Raw genomic sequence first — 15719 nt, 5'->3', positions numbered from 1 at the left:
AAATTCACCGTTCTGATTTTAAGCAGGTCATTCATCATTCATTCATTTTCTCCCGCTTATCCGTAATTCGGGTCGCGGGGGCAGCAGTCTAAGCAGGCCCCCGCCTTCGACTGCTGCCCAATCCTCACAGCACCATCCCTTACGGTCCCTCCTGCAGGTGGTGAGCCCACGGGAAGGCGGCCCCACGTCTCTCCGACATCACGGACCTTGATATTTCCCTCGTAAGGGACCCCCGGAGCATAGAGGGTTAAGGGCCTTGCTCAAGGGCCCAAGAGTGGCAGCTTGGCGATACCGGGGCTTGAACCCCAGACCTTCCGATCGGCAACCCAGCGCCTTAACCGCTGGAGCCACCACTCCCCCTCCTTTTAAATTTTTTTGACATCCATGTAACGCTACCTCTGATGCTCATCGAAATGCTTATGCAGCACTTTTTGTTCGTTCGTTCGGTTCGTTTGTCATAGTTCTTCCTTTCGCTAGTCCAAACATAATTCGTTGTATTAAAAACGAAACCGACTTGCAACAGCCAGTCGGCTTTCTCTTGTTTGCGCAAATCTAACCTGGATTTTAAATAGGATTTTATCTTTCAGCGATGTGGAAGTGGAAGTTTAGCGATACTTGGTCAAGGCCAGTCGCTAATAACGTATGTGTGTGTATGTTTTTACAGTAGGTCTTAAATTTCATTCTTAATGCTTTTAAAAAGGTTTAAATGAGCCTTAAATTCGACTGGGAAACCTGCCGAATCCCTGTTAATGATGCAAATGACTTCTTCTCTTCGGTTCTTCCTTAAAAAGAAGCAAATTTTCCTCATATTCTACCCTTGATTTGATTAGACACCTTTGAAGTGCTTAATTGAATAATGTAGAATGATCACAAAGCATAGCATTCATGGAATCCCAATCCTTAGTTTAGATGATTTTAGAATAGCCTTTATTTGTCACATAAAAATTACAGCACAGTGAAATTTTTTGTTCTTCGCATATCCCAGTTTTGCTTGGAAACTGGGGTCAGAGTGCAGGGTCAGCCATGATACGGCGCCCCTGGAGCACAGAGGGTTAAGGGCCTTGCTCAAGGGCCCAAGAGTGGCAGCTTCGCGATACCGGGGCTTGAACCCCCGACCTTCCGATCAGTAATCCAGCGCCTTAACCACTGGAGCTACCACTCCCATTTTAGTCAGGGCTTTGATGACATAAGTGCTTAAACAACATGAAATAAGTCTCAATGTTTGAAAAGAAGTCTCAATAATCACTGGGTTCCGGTTATTTACACAAGGTTTCTAATGAAGTTAATCCAAATTTTAGTCTTAAGGTTTTCAGAAAAAAATCTTAAAATCTTTAGTTTTATATTTGTATAACTGAACCTGGTATTCGCCATGAGCGTAGAAGCCCTAGAAGTTGGAAGGTGTAAGAAAAAGGGGGCAGGAAAGAACATGAGCTCGTGTTGAATGTGTGAAAACAAATGGTGTTAATATAACACACTTCCATCACTTTTTCCAAGTTTATTGGTGGGTTCCTATTGGTATCTGGTGGGTTCTTGTGTTTTGGAATCAAACGTCGATGGCATTTGTCTTCCGTTATATCTGCGAGTTTGTGTGCACATGTTTTAGGAAGGTCAGTGTCATGGACTTTGCTGATTGGTGTGTTTGTGTTGGTTTAGATGGTGATGGAGAGTGGCGACTGGCTTGTGGGAGGAGATCTGCAGGTGCTGGATCGGATCTACTGGAACGACGGCCTGGACACCTACCGCCTCACCCCTAATGAACTCAAACAGAAGTTTAAAGAACTGAACGCAGGTAACAACTAGTAATATTTTACATTTGCTGTAGATAATATTCCTAGTCACGATGCCTAAATTACATTTAGGGCATTCAGCAGACGTCCCCTTATTCAGAGCAATACCAGATAAATCTACTTAAGTACAGTAACAAAGTATTTGTACTTCATTCCTTCCCTCTTCTGGGTGATGGTTTTTCTACCTAATAAGGAAATAATCATGTGGCTTCCATGTGGTTTTTCTGGTGGCTTCCTGGTCTCACAAGTGCACTTTTCATCAGCATCCCGTAAAGGTTCGGCGTCACTGATCAGGGTTTCTGCAGTGTCTTAAAAAGTACATTTTAAAAAAAATCTGAGTTTTTGGCCATAAAGTCTCAAATTTACCATTCTGATTTTAAACAGGTCGTAATTTTTTTTGGACATCCATGTAATGCTACTTATGAATACCATCCGTACGACAAAATATATTTTTTAAATTTGAAATATATCTTTCACTTATGTCATATCTGTATTTTAAAATACAAGTTTGGCTTTCAAACAAAAACGTACGTTAGTCATTAATAGCGGTCAAGGCACCCATAGTTGCTGGAACTATCTGCAAAAATCTGTACCATTGTCTTGGCTTCCGGTCTGCTGTCTTTACGAGAGCGGCCTCTAGAGGTGAATCACTGTGCTGTTTGTTTTTACACGCGAGTCTGCACGCTGCACGGAGAGCGCTATATTACATTTATTTACAATTTAGTAATTATATAACTAGATTTATTAACGAATATGTTTATATTTAGTAATAAAGTTATATGGAGTGTTTTTATTATTATATAATATATATATTGTTTTGTTTTTTTTATCCAGTATCTGCTTTAAAAAAATCAGTTGATTAAGCATTTATCAGCCAGTACGATCCAACCTTGCTATCGGTATTGGTGAAATCGTATAACCTCCAGTTATTAGCATATTCTAATTGTTTGTTCGATTCACCCACCAACCATATGCATAAGTAAATGTTTTAATAGCAATGAATATGACAAAATGTCATTGATTGTTATAATGCTCTTTTAATAGGCTACATATCTTTTAAAAAGTCATGTTAATTTGTCTGTACAGTTTATAACAAATTATTAAACTAATCCAGTATTTGGATGCTTAATAAATACATTTAAAATTGTTGAAAAAATCTCCACAATATAGTACTGGTGGTCTCTCCGACCCATGTAATTTTCGGTCACAGACCGACATGGCCACCATTACAGACAGGACAAATTATGGTGCCTTCACAGAAATAAGTTCAGGGACTCATGATCTAGGTGTATAGATGACATTTAAAGAGTGCTAGAGACTCATCAAGTGGAAGTTTGTTTCACCACCTCGATGCCAGTACTGAGAATAGTCTAGACACATGTTTTCCTCATCCCCTGAGAGATAGTGGGACCATTCGAGCAGTGGTTGAGGATTGGATGGAGCGTGGTGCAGCTAGTGGTGCTTCTTGTGCTATTGAATTATAAGCTTTGGCTGGTTTTGCTCATTTGCACTTGTATTAGTTGCATATGGCAATGATTTGATGTAATGTTGCTTAATTGGAACCTGACTGTTAGGAAAAAAGCCACCACAAAAATATAGTTTTAGTTTTAGATTGATCTTTTTGTTCCCAATGTCCATCCAAGTGTCCTGGTGTCCAATAGTAAACTGTAGAAGAAGAACGACCAGTGTTGATTACTCAGAGAGACGGTTTTCCACCATGCGATCATAACTGAAACGAAATTTTAAGTTCCTATGCATGTTGGAAAAGTATGAAAATTTGATTAGAATCATTTCCAGGTCTGGATTAATATGGAGGATAGCGAAGGCCAAAACGGAGAGAAAAATGTGTTTTCAAACGAGTGTAAAATTAGTGTGGACACAGCCAAAAGGTGTTTTTCCATAGGGTTAGGAGCAGACTCTCAAAATACTGTTTAAGTTACGTCACATTGTTACGTTGTGAGTCTGGAAAAGTGTGGAATTTTAAAATGAAAAGAAAAAAAAACCTGGTAGAAACCCTGGATTTCCATATCACTCAGTTCTAATTTACTTATACCCCATGAACATAACATTCACCGTATCGCTTCTCTTTTTCTCTCAGATGCAGTATTTGCCTTCCAGCTGAGGAACCCAGTCCATAACGGCCACGCGTTGCTGATGCAGGACACACGCAGACGCCTGATGGATCGCGGCTATCGCAGGCCCGTGTTGCTCCTGCACCCGCTGGGGGGCTGGACAAAAGACGACGACGTGCCGCTGCCGTGGCGCATGAGGCAGCATGCGGCCGTGCTCGAGGAGGGCCTTCTAGACCCCGACTCCACCGTAGTGGCCATCTTCCCCTCGCCCATGATGTACGCCGGACCCACCGAGGTGAGAAACGTAACTGCCAGCAACGAGGGGTGGAAGGTGCAGTTAGGAACTCCTTACACTCTTTTCCATGTAGCGTGCTGTTGTTCGCTTCAACGTCATCGTAAAGCGCAGAGCCACCGAGCACATGATTGGTGCCATTCCATCTTTCTCCCTCTACTCTACCTTTAAACACAACCAGCTTTTCCATAGTCCTCAGTGGCCCCCCACACACACTTCAGCCAGAGAGCCTCAATTGTCAATGAAGGAAGGTTTTTAAGTGCACGGTCCTTTAATCATTTGGCTGGGGACAAGTAAGGGCTTTATTGGGAGCAGACATTTCTCTTGAGCTTCGAAAGAGCCCACTGGAAGCTGCCGTTACACTCAGCATGAGATGCTTGATTGAGGGATCTGCCTGCTCCCTCTACAGCGTATCTGCAGGTGTTTCCAGGGTGTCTTTCTGGCAGCGCTTCGTGTTTTCAGTGGATCTGTGGGGAGGTTGTAGCTTAGTGGTTAAGCCATTGGACTTAAGTATGTAATAGTGTAAAATGTATATATAACATCTTTCTTGACAGCATTTTCCTGGACTTTTTTCTCCTCAGGTGCAGTGGCACTGCAGAGCCCGAATGGTAGCCGGTGCCAACTTCTATATCGTAGGCCGAGACCCAGCCGGCATGCCTCACCCACACACAGGCAAGGACCTGTACGACCCTTCTCACGGCGCCAAGGTCCTCACGATGGCACCCGGCCTCATCTCTCTGGAAATTGTGCCTTTCAGAGTGGCGGCCTACAACAAAGTCAAGAAGGCCATGGACTTTTATGACTCCAAAAAGTAAGCTTGCTAATTATCTTATTGTGTTTTCAGAAAACTTAGTTATGGAGCTTTCGGGACACATGACACATAATGTTTGGTTGAAATGAATGCAGGCCTTCGTTCTTTAAACGTGCCCTTGTTGCAGCTTTACTAATATATCGCAATGCATTTAGTGATCAGTAAATCAATAAGCCGCCTGATTGTTTCAGTATGCCATTTTTTTTTCCCCTCCCGAATATAATAGCATCAATTTGACAGCCGAATGTGTAACACATGGAGTTAGAATCCCGATGATGTCACAGATGTCTCAACAATACCAAACAAGCTTTCTTCGTACTGTTACGGGTTACAGGTGCCAACCAATCATGTGCATTTGTAAGCTTGTGGATGTGGAACAGGGCAGATAGCAGTTTCCTCCGAATGCATTCAGCGTGAAGAAAAGTTGCGGTGGCTCGTTTCAAAAGTTGGACGAAACACGGATCGACCTTCCCTGGTGTGATTGTGGAAAGGAATTTGCTAATTGAGCCAATATGGGGTTGTTTTTGGACCTATAATAATCAAAATACCTCAGATTAGGATTAGGATTTTCTGCATTTGGATCTTTTCCAAAACCGTTGTATCAGATGTCTTTGGATTCGGTGGCATTACATTTTGCTTTGACGACAGCGTGCACAAAGCCAGCTCCATGAAGATATGGTTTAGATTGGTTGGCGTGGAAGGTCTTGAGCGGCCTTCTATAGACCGCTCAATGCTACCGAACGCCTTTGGGTTGAAATGGAACGCACACAGCACCTCAGGCCTCCTCACCTCGTTCACATCAGTGCCTGACTTTTCTAACACCTTCGTGGCTGAATTATCACAAATCTCCACAAGCACACCCCAAAAATCTAGTGGAACATCTTCCCCAGATGAGTTTTAGTTATTATAAGAGCAAATGGGGACTAAATGTGGAATGGTCGAGTGTCCACAAAAAAAACGTTTGCATTCGCTTTGCCCCAATCTGAACCGCATCCCCCTTGTTGGTTTTCTAGATGTTTCCATTACAATTTTAGACAAAAGAAGACTTTAATATGACAACCTGCTCTTTTAAGTCTCTGCATCATAGCACATGGATGTAATTGTCCACTTTATGTACGTACTCCAAATGGATTGTCATAAGAGATTTGTAGAAGTCTGATCTTCAACCAACCGAAGGAGGCGATCCGTGCGGTTTTCCTTTTGCCGTCCGAAACTGGATCTCGCTTATAATTCCCGGCATGCCTCCCATGTGCGTTTGGCCTCTTCATTTATTTACGGCCAATTGTAGCGCCAAGAATAACAGGAAACCTTCCTAGGCTACTTTGAAGTCCTTCAGGAATCAGAGCTGCCCCTAATTACGGCGCTCCTTACGCGCACTGCGGACGATGACTAACAGAAATCGCGGCGGGTAATTAATGGCGTTTTTCACTATTAAGTCAGATGCCTTCTCTTGCCAGACACCCCGCCAACTGCATTGTGAAACGGAGGACGCGCGAGAACGACGGTGACGGCGCGACGTTCACCGATTCAAGTGCGACGGAAGATATTTCTGACCGAAATGAGTTTGATTCTATATTGGCACAACTGTAAGAAATTAGGCGCAGCTGTAATCGTCCGTCCCATCTGAACACTTTGGAAACACAACAGTCACATGTCTCAATCCGCCAAAAGCTCTCTGCCTTTGATGTTTGAAGTGCGCTGCTCGGGAATGCTAGGTCATCCTTCTCAAATGTACATGTTCTGACAAGCTATCACATGAAGATGTCCATCCCGGGCTCGCACAAATACACATTTCCTAACATTTCTCTTTTTCAGGCTTTTAAACATGGAGAAAAAAACATCCAGTGGTGGAGAGTTACGAAGTAAATCTAATTCGTTACTGTACTTAAGTAGATTTTTCATGTTTCTGTCCTTTACTCAAGTATTTCCATTTAGTGAGACTTTAACTTGACTTTTTAAAAGTCAAATATGTTTCTTTTTACTCAACTTCATTTGATTTACGATTGAGTTTTGATTGCTGCTGGTGGTAAATAATTATTAAATAAAATTGAGATTAGTTATAGTTATTATTATTATTTTAAAGAAGTAGTTATAAAAAAGGTTTCGGGTTCCTGATAATTTTAATCAATACCAATCAGTGTTTGATTCATCATCATTCTGTTAATAGATGTGCCGTTGTGCTAAGATTAACATTAGAGTCTTTTCACATAAAGTCAAATGCTTATGTTCTTTTACTCGAATGAAAGATTAAAGGGAGCACTTTTACTTTAGTAATATTTAACCAAATGTGTTAAAAAATACATAGTTAACAAATACATAGTTTAAAATGTTTTTCCGAACATTCCTGAACATTCAGTCCCCTCACGAATTTTAAGATAATCCGCAACTTGCTGTCTGTTAGGTTCCAAACGAGAACCCGTGAATATTCCAAATGATTAATTTTGTATTAATTATTATTATTATTATTATTAATTAAAAAAAAAATTGACTCGTTGCTGTAGCGATAAAGGAGACACCTTAAAGGTCAACTTTTTAAGGTAATAAAAAAAGGAATCCTCAGGAAACAGTAAATTTGATCAGAAACAGTTTCTTTTTTTTTTCCCCCCTGGTAGAACCATTCGCTTTACTTCAGACTGATTTGACCTTTTACATGTCAATTTATGAGCCTTGAGGAGAGAGGGGAGGAAAAAAAAAAAAAAAAAAAAAATATATATATATATATATATATATATATATATATATATATATATATATATATATATATATATATATATATATATATAAAATTATTTTTTTTAATCTATTTCTATTCCTGCATTTTTACATTTGGGTGAATTTTATTTTTTTATATAAATAAACAACCGACCATCCATCCTAATCTCTGTGTGTACAGATTGTGAAGGATGACTCGTGGGTTTCAAACCAGATCCATCACTCACTGGACTTGGCCTGACATTCCCGTCTCCCTCCTTCTCCTCCTTTGCTCTGTCTTCCATCCTGGAGTGAGGGAGTGATTAGGGAGGGGGGAGGGGGGTTGCGACGAGAGAAGTGCCCCATCTGAATTTCAAAGGGGCCCCGCTTGGCGCCTTTGCAAATTTATGGCGCTCTGTCTGTTCTTGAAGCGCGGCGGCGCTGGCCCGGCCCGAATCCGAGACCAGCACGGATGCTATGCTTAATTGCTTCGCGATCTCCCTTAAAGACTCCTCGAGGCCAAGCTGTTTCTCATTTTACTGTACGTTCGAGTTTACGCGCGATACTTCTCTTCTCGCTCACTAGCGGTTTTGAGTGCCGTGAGTAACGATTCGAGTCTTGTTCGAGTCCGTCGGTGTGATCGGGTCAATTTCACACTCGCTCTGGATGCAGATTTGGGAAGGTTTTTTCCGTGCCGCTTTGTTCCTTTTCCTATTCGTTCAGGCTTTGTTCCGGGTAAAGCGTGAGCTAGATCGCTCGTTCTGGGAGCCACGCAACCGTATCGGTGTAAATATTTTGGAGCTACACAGCTACAATATCCAACACGGCCTGCAGGACATCCCAAACCGAATAAATTTGCGATGCAGGTTCGTAAACATGGAAGAAACAAAATAAATAGAAGATTGTGTTTCAGAGCAGTGAAATCCGTGCCCGAGTTTACACAACACTGGTTCGTGTCCCGAGCTTCGTGTCCTTTTTCCCAGCAACTCGGATATTTCCCACTACATAGCCGTATGAAACGCGCCGCTCGCGTGGACAGATGACATCAGGGCGAAACAAAACCATGTTCTAACAAATGGGTGGAGAAAGTGCACAAAACTCCGGTACAGAAGAAGCACACGGCACGGTGTTTGTGTTTTTAACGTCGTTTTGCAAATCTTACAATCTCCATTCTTTTCACACACATCTTATTCACTTGCTCGGTTTAGCACGGCTGCCGCAGGAGATTTTGTTTACACTGGGTTTGGGTTATTTATCAGATATCCGAACCTCTGTTTATTTCTTTGTAGCGTTTGTTTAAAAGGAGAAAGTGTATTTAAATGGTGTTTAGAGATCTCGCTTTACGCTTTGCTGATTTATTTTTGCAAGTCCGGACTGATTTGGTTCCTGGACGACTTTGAGTTCCGTCAATGTTAGAAATGGTGTAAGGTTCCTTCCATATTTACAATATATGAATCTGGTACAGGGTTTTGGTGTCAGATCAGATTTGACACTGTTTTCTTACCTGATATCTGGTATTGCACAAATCACTGTTCATTGCTACAGACCAGATGTTGTACATTTAGTGGCAAGCTCGGATGTTTCACAATTTTTTTTCTTATCGAATCTCTGAAAGAGACGGGGCTTGGATACTAAAGGTTTTTGCTTCGTGCGTTTTTGAAGTGTCTGGACTTCATCCGAGTATTTTCAATTCGAGAAACATTTATTTCATGAAATTTCAGTGTGTAATATATATACATTTATTTATTGATTGATCGATTTTTTCAAAGTTTTTTACTCTCCTAAATTTCAGAATGAAAAGTGAATATTTGACTTGTGTTAAATGAGAACACTAGTAAACCCCATGGTTCTGTTGAGAGGGTGTGTATAGTAAGGTATTGTCTCTTTGTGCTTGTAACAATAGACAACTTTCTCCAAATAAGGTGAAGCTGGAAAATAGTACATTTAAAATCTACAGTAAATAAAATATATGTAAAACTTCACACCTAGAACCTACAGTGTGTCCTGGCTGAACAATCCACCTCTTAATACCATCATTATGGCACCACTGCTATTGAATCCATCAATATTCTAGAGAAACACAGTATAACAGAGTGCCGTATCACAGACGGGTATCTCATAGCCACAGCTGCACCGCCCGCATACGTCATCCTGTAACATGAAGGCAGATTGTGTGTTTTTGTGCAAATACTACAAGAAAAGAAAACACTAAAGTATAAAAGCTTAAACGTTTTGAACTGTTTGTTCTGATCTTTCCTCACGATGTCCAACCGTTCTTGAAAAGTCTGTCTTGTAAGCGTCCTTGCAGTTTTTTGTGCAGATGCGGTGTGCGAACTCTGACTAGTGCGCTCTCCGACCGTCCAATCAACGGACGTGAAAATGCCGACATTATTGGACGCCTTCCTGAGTGACCTTAAAATAAAAGAAATAAAAATTGAAATAGAATCAATTAAATGAACACGCTACACTTTTTTTGTTTGTATTGTTTTATATCGATTCAACTGAGTAATTGATCAAATTGGCACCAATTTAATTTATTAAATAAAATGGAATTAAAAACATGTAATTAGTTTACATTTGTCAAACCTTATTTGAGTAATTACACTCTTATTAACACTCAATGTGTACAAACACTCTCTGAATGAAGAAATTATCGTGTGTGTGTGTGTGTGTGTGTGTGTTAGTTACATTTAATATAAAATTTTCTAAAGATATGTTCTACTTAAATGTTCTACTCTACCAGATGTCTTCATTCCGTCCATCCTTCATTCATTCACTCCCTCGATATGCGGAATTGTCAGGATTTTCTCCTTTTAAAAGGAATTCTTGAAGCTGTACATAAAACGAGAAAGAATCCATATCGCAAAACTGTCGGAAAAGAAACATCGGCAGTGGCAGGAAGTGGCTGCGATTTCACGCAATCGCGGAAACAAATCTGAGTTCACGCACGTGCGCACGTGCGGTATGAATCGTTTTTTTCCCGACACTGTGCTTAAAGTGCGAGGTGGAGACTAAAACTTGTGGTCCGCCACTTACAGTATGTTCATGAGGGAACTCGGGTTTTAACTCTGTTCCGTACGTAAAAAGGATCGCAAAACCTGGCACCGAAACGCTTCCGGAAGGGTCCGTATTTAAATATACCGTTTTTTTCTTTTCTTTCATTGTATAAGACGAAACGTTTTTCTAAAATCATTAGACTAAAAATTCCATCTTGTACACGTAAGAATGCTGAAAGTTGCGAACCTGCCCATACCTTGTTTCTGCAAACAGGCTTCCTCCAATCACAAGCCTTATGTAACCGACGTCAGCTGATGCTAAACGAACCGATTGGAACACGTGTAGGCAGCACGCAGATGCTCAGGGACCGGTAACGTCAGAGCATTCTGATAAAGTACTAGTATGTAAATGTTGCTTTATTGCTAAATAAAAATTTGTACAGGTTTATCTTTGAAATAGTTTGAAATTGTTTGACTGATTTTTTATATTCGGGGTGTAAGTTTTGGGGTCGTTTTATACACGAAAAAAAAGTTGTGTCCATTCCAAAAGCGAGGACTTCGCCACGTTTCTAATTCATTATTCCGCTCTTGTTTCCTGCAGCCACCAGGACTACGACTTCATTTCAGGCACGCGCATGAGGAAGATGGCACGCGAGGGCGAGAACCCGCCGGACGGCTTCATGGCCCCGAAAGCTTGGACTGTTCTTAAGGAGTACTATAAATCCCTGGAGAAGGCATAAATCAGGAGCTGGATGAAGAGAGAGAGCGGAGGGCTGACCCTCGAGTCTGTTACAGTCTAAAGAAAGAGAAAGTGTGTGTAAGAGTCAAACACAGGGACCACTCAAACCTGTTCAACTGTGCATATGGAGGTGATGTTTTGAGTAGTATCTTGTTGCTTACAAAACACTTTTCTTTTTTTTTTCTTTTTTAATTAGTTACTGTCTTTTCTTTCTTTCTCTTATTTAAAAATTTTTTTTTTCATTTTTTACGCTTAACTTATGGAAACAGGTCGCATTTTAAAACCCTTTTTTTTTTATGTTTTGCCAGAAGAGGAAAATAAAAGAATATTGAGCTGTTATACAGTTAAAGGATCCGATCATAAAATATAAACGTTACACCACAAATATTACAGTTACAAAAAAACTTTATTTATTGTGTAAATTTAAATCCCAGATTTCCCAATCTGTCTGTCGGAGATCATGGATTAATCTGCCAGTTTGCCTTAATATAATGTAATAATTCTTGAAGTAGGGATGCATCGCAATTCACAGCAGCTCACGGCTAATTTTAATGACCGGATTCGCCCCGCTGATCGGGTCGTCTTTTATTGTATTAAAACCAAGTAATACCGTTTAAACACCACATGGGGATTTGATTGAGTTACTCGGATTACCGGAAGCCGCTCTAGCGTTAGTTCTCCCTCGTATGTTTTCACAGAGCCTGTTTTTTTTTTTTTTTTTTTTTGATTGCTGTAATTTATCGCGAAATACTTCCCGTCGGCTGTTCATTAGCGCGAGAACGCACTCCGGGATTACATCACACGGTATCAGATGTCGCTATCGGAGCATTTCACGAGTAAACGAGAACAGCACCCGAGAGATACCTGATACCGGGATCGGAAACCATGCATCCCTAATCTTAGGTGCTTAAACAAATTAGGACGAAACCCATTTCCTGGACGATGGTTATTTGTTAGATGACTTCATCATGGTGCATGGTGCTGCTTCGGGCATCTGCGGACTAACTGAGAATTTGGCGGCACCTGATTATCTCAGCCATATGTGCTTGGTGAATATCCCATAATGGATTTAGTTCCACTTTGGTGCAAATGTGGACTCTTCTGGGAAGGCGTTCTACTAGATTTTGGAGGATTTGTGCTCATTCAGCCCAGAGCATGAGGAGGCCTGTGGGTGTCGTCCAGGGTTCTATGCAGGACACTCAAGTTCTTCCACACCATGTTTTTTTAATGGCGCTCCTGCTTGGACATGTTTGGTCCTCTTAGTTCCAAAGAGAAATTATAATCCGTCTTATCAAGGCATTCTCCACAATTTTGTGTTTCCAAACACCTCCACTCTTCTGGGAAGATGTTCCACTAGATTTTGGAGTGTGCTTGTGGAGATTTGTGTTTGGGGAAGAATCACATATGGCTGGGAAAGTCAGGTGTCCCAATACTTCTGTCCCTATAATGTAATGTTTCTTATTTAAATCAGCTCTCTTTATTTGATCCACTTACAATGAAATGATGATCAAGGTGATGAAGCTGTGGAATAATGCCTTCAATGATGTAGAGTTAATTAACTAATAGGTTTGCCTGTGCTAATTTTCCAATTCATGGTGGGTCTAACTATTCCCAAAAGTATTGGGTCACCTGGTCATAAGTATTGGTATGTGCTTTTTGAGCATTACATTCTACATTTAGTCTCGATTTGCTCTTCTAATCTCCTCCAATCTTCTGGGAAGATGTTCTAGATTTTGGAGTGTGCTTATGGATATTTGGGTGTTAGTAAACTCAGATACTAATGTAGGTGAGGTGAGGAGGTCTGGGGTGCAGTCAGTGTTCACATTCATCTCACAAAGTGTTCAGTAGAGTTGAGATCAGAGCTCTATCGCAGGCCACTCGAGATCTCCCATTGCGCCAAACCAGAATATCTTCACGGAGCTTGCTTTGTGCACAAGGGGCGTTGTCATGCTGAACGGAACAGGTTTCGAACTCCATCAGTACCTGACTTTACTAACACCCATGTGGCTGAATGAAATCTCACAGGAAGCAAAATCTAGAGGAACATCTTCCCAGAAGAGTGGAGGTTATTCTAACAGCAAATGTGGGATGGGATGTTGGGGGGAAAAAAAAGGCAATCTTCTGCTCATGTGTCCACAAACTTTTGTCAATATATTATATGTTGAAATCAACTGGGGTTTATTTTCATGTTATTCACTTACTATGGACTGTCAAGATGATCAAACTCTGGATTAATGACTTGTGTCGATCGAATTCCTGGTGGGTTTTGTCTATTGCATATTAAACGTGTCCGTATACACACACACACACACACACACACACACACACACACACCTGACAGAAATTAAGGGTCTCGATAAACATTTCTCATCGTTGTTTTAGCCTGTAGTCGTATCTTTTTTTTTTGTGTGTGTGTTTTAGATTTTCCTTTATCATTTTTTTATTAGTCAGTTTATTTCTGTATGTGAAATAATCATTAATCTGTAACCCTTTTTATACCTTCTCAGCATTCTTTTATTACTAAATCTCCAATAAACCATTCCAAACTGACCAAGTCCGACTGGTCTTTATTTCTTCCTTCCATTTCTGCCTAAACACACAAGCCACAAAAGGTTTTCGTGGACCTTCAGAGAAGCAGATGTCAACCCCGAAAACATCCCTGAACCATCTAGAGGTGCACCAGCGCCAATTTGATTCCACTTTATGTAGAGTTTGGACATTGGAACTCTGAGTGTTTAAAGGCTCTGGCTTGGAGGAGTTGGTGTTGGATCTATGATGATCTCAAATCCATTTTGGATTCCTGGTTCCATACCCTCAACTGACTGTATAAGTGTAGAAAGATCATTACTCATAATCTTACATTCCAGTATTCATGTTAGTTCTCACTCTCCAGTGTTCTGTATTGTTTAAAAGATTTATAATCACACTCTTGATGTCACCCAAATAAGGATGGGTTCCCCTTTTGAGTCTGGTTCCTCTCAAGGTTTTTTCCTCATAACATCTAACTGAGTTTTTCCTTGCCACAGTCGCCACGGCTGCTCATCAGGGATAAATACACACCATTCACCTTATTCTGTAAAGCTGCAAGACAATGGATGGGATTGTGAAAAGGAAATTTTTCCCCTCATCTGATTTCATATGATGTATGATTGTAGATGTGCTCTTGTTCAGTTTGAGTGACTGCTAACAGTGTGCACCTCTGCGAAAAGCACTTCTTCAGCCGTATAGCAGACCCCCTCCTCCTTTCCAATCAAACAGCGGTCGAAGCACAGCTTTGTAACATTCTTTATATTGGACAGAGACGACACTGCCGCACACACACAAACACACATACATACACATATACACATATTTTAAAGCAGATGGTTCCCAGATGCAGTCGGGAACCTTGTGAAAGTGAAAGGCATTGAGCTCATTCCTCTCGCCTTGCGTTTTTTTTATTTTATTTTTTATTTCGTGCTGAGATGTAATATCCAAACCTCAGCAACAATGCTTTTTTTTTCGCCTCTCTCTTTATTTTCTCTCTTTCTCAGTTTGCCCTGGCATCACTTCCAAAAACACAGCAGGAAAAATCAAGAAATGCTTAAAAGCTCGTATTGTCCGGTACTAAACCCAGAATTTGTTTTTCATATTCTTTATGGATTAATACCTTCCCGCTTGGATGGAAAACATTCAGGAAACATCAGGTTTGATCCCAGAGTCTGTCTTCTGTCAGATCTTCGGTGTCCCTCTGCGTTTAAATACAGCAGTAAATTTTAAGTGACTGCCTTTACAGGGAGTCTTGAAATGAAGCGGGACAGGCTTGGGCTGAAGCAATCCACTATAAAGAGAATCCACCTAGGGCTTGTCAGGTTTGATCAGTTCTGATACGATGTACGTTTTTTTAGAAGGCTTACCTTTGCCCGGTTGATACGTGCAGACCCTGAAATGCGCTCGGGTTTGATTTCTCTGATCCGTTTTATAAATATATATATATATATATATATATATATATATATATATATATATATATATATATATATATATATATATATATATATATATATATATAAATAAATAAATAAAATATTCTGTCCTGGACTCGGCTCTAAAAGTGTATAACGATTAGGTGAAGTGGACATGGTAGTTTTGATGTTTCTTCTTCTGATATTGACTGGTGGGTGTTTAGCAAGGATTTAATATTCTATGCAAATAGTAGGTTTGAAGATAACATCCATATCTTTCTGGTGACTAAATGGAGCTGTTTCCTGAATAACATTTACTTTTTTGATTGGTTTAATTTATGCCTTGAAAAAGGTCCTATTCAAAGCAGGGGGGGGGGGGGGGGGGTG

The 15719-nt window shown here is 40.6% G+C and overlaps 1 protein-coding gene across 1 annotated transcript in view; it reads left to right on the top strand.

Annotated features, from left to right (window-relative positions):
• papss1 (3'-phosphoadenosine 5'-phosphosulfate synthase 1) overlaps positions 1–13938 on the top strand; it is a 41324-nt gene extending 27386 nt beyond the window's left edge. Inside the window, exons 9-12 of the mRNA XM_083538741.1 lie at positions 1654–1789; positions 3886–4154; positions 4733–4962; positions 11251–13938. Coding sequence (XP_083394867.1) covers positions 1654–1789; positions 3886–4154; positions 4733–4962; positions 11251–11389 — 774 coding nt within the window. The 3' untranslated portion in view covers positions 11390–13938. The remainder of the gene's footprint in view (positions 1–1653; positions 1790–3885; positions 4155–4732; positions 4963–11250) is intronic.
• The last annotated feature ends 1781 nt before the right edge of the window (positions 13939–15719 follow it).

Source organism: Silurus aristotelis (assembly GCF_946808225.1).
Source record: "Silurus aristotelis genome assembly, chromosome: 4".
NCBI classification, from domain to species: Eukaryota; Metazoa; Chordata; class Actinopteri; order Siluriformes; family Siluridae; genus Silurus; species Silurus aristotelis.
The sequence above is the reverse complement of the archived record's forward strand: the minus strand, read 5'-3'. Positions and strand labels throughout refer to the sequence as shown.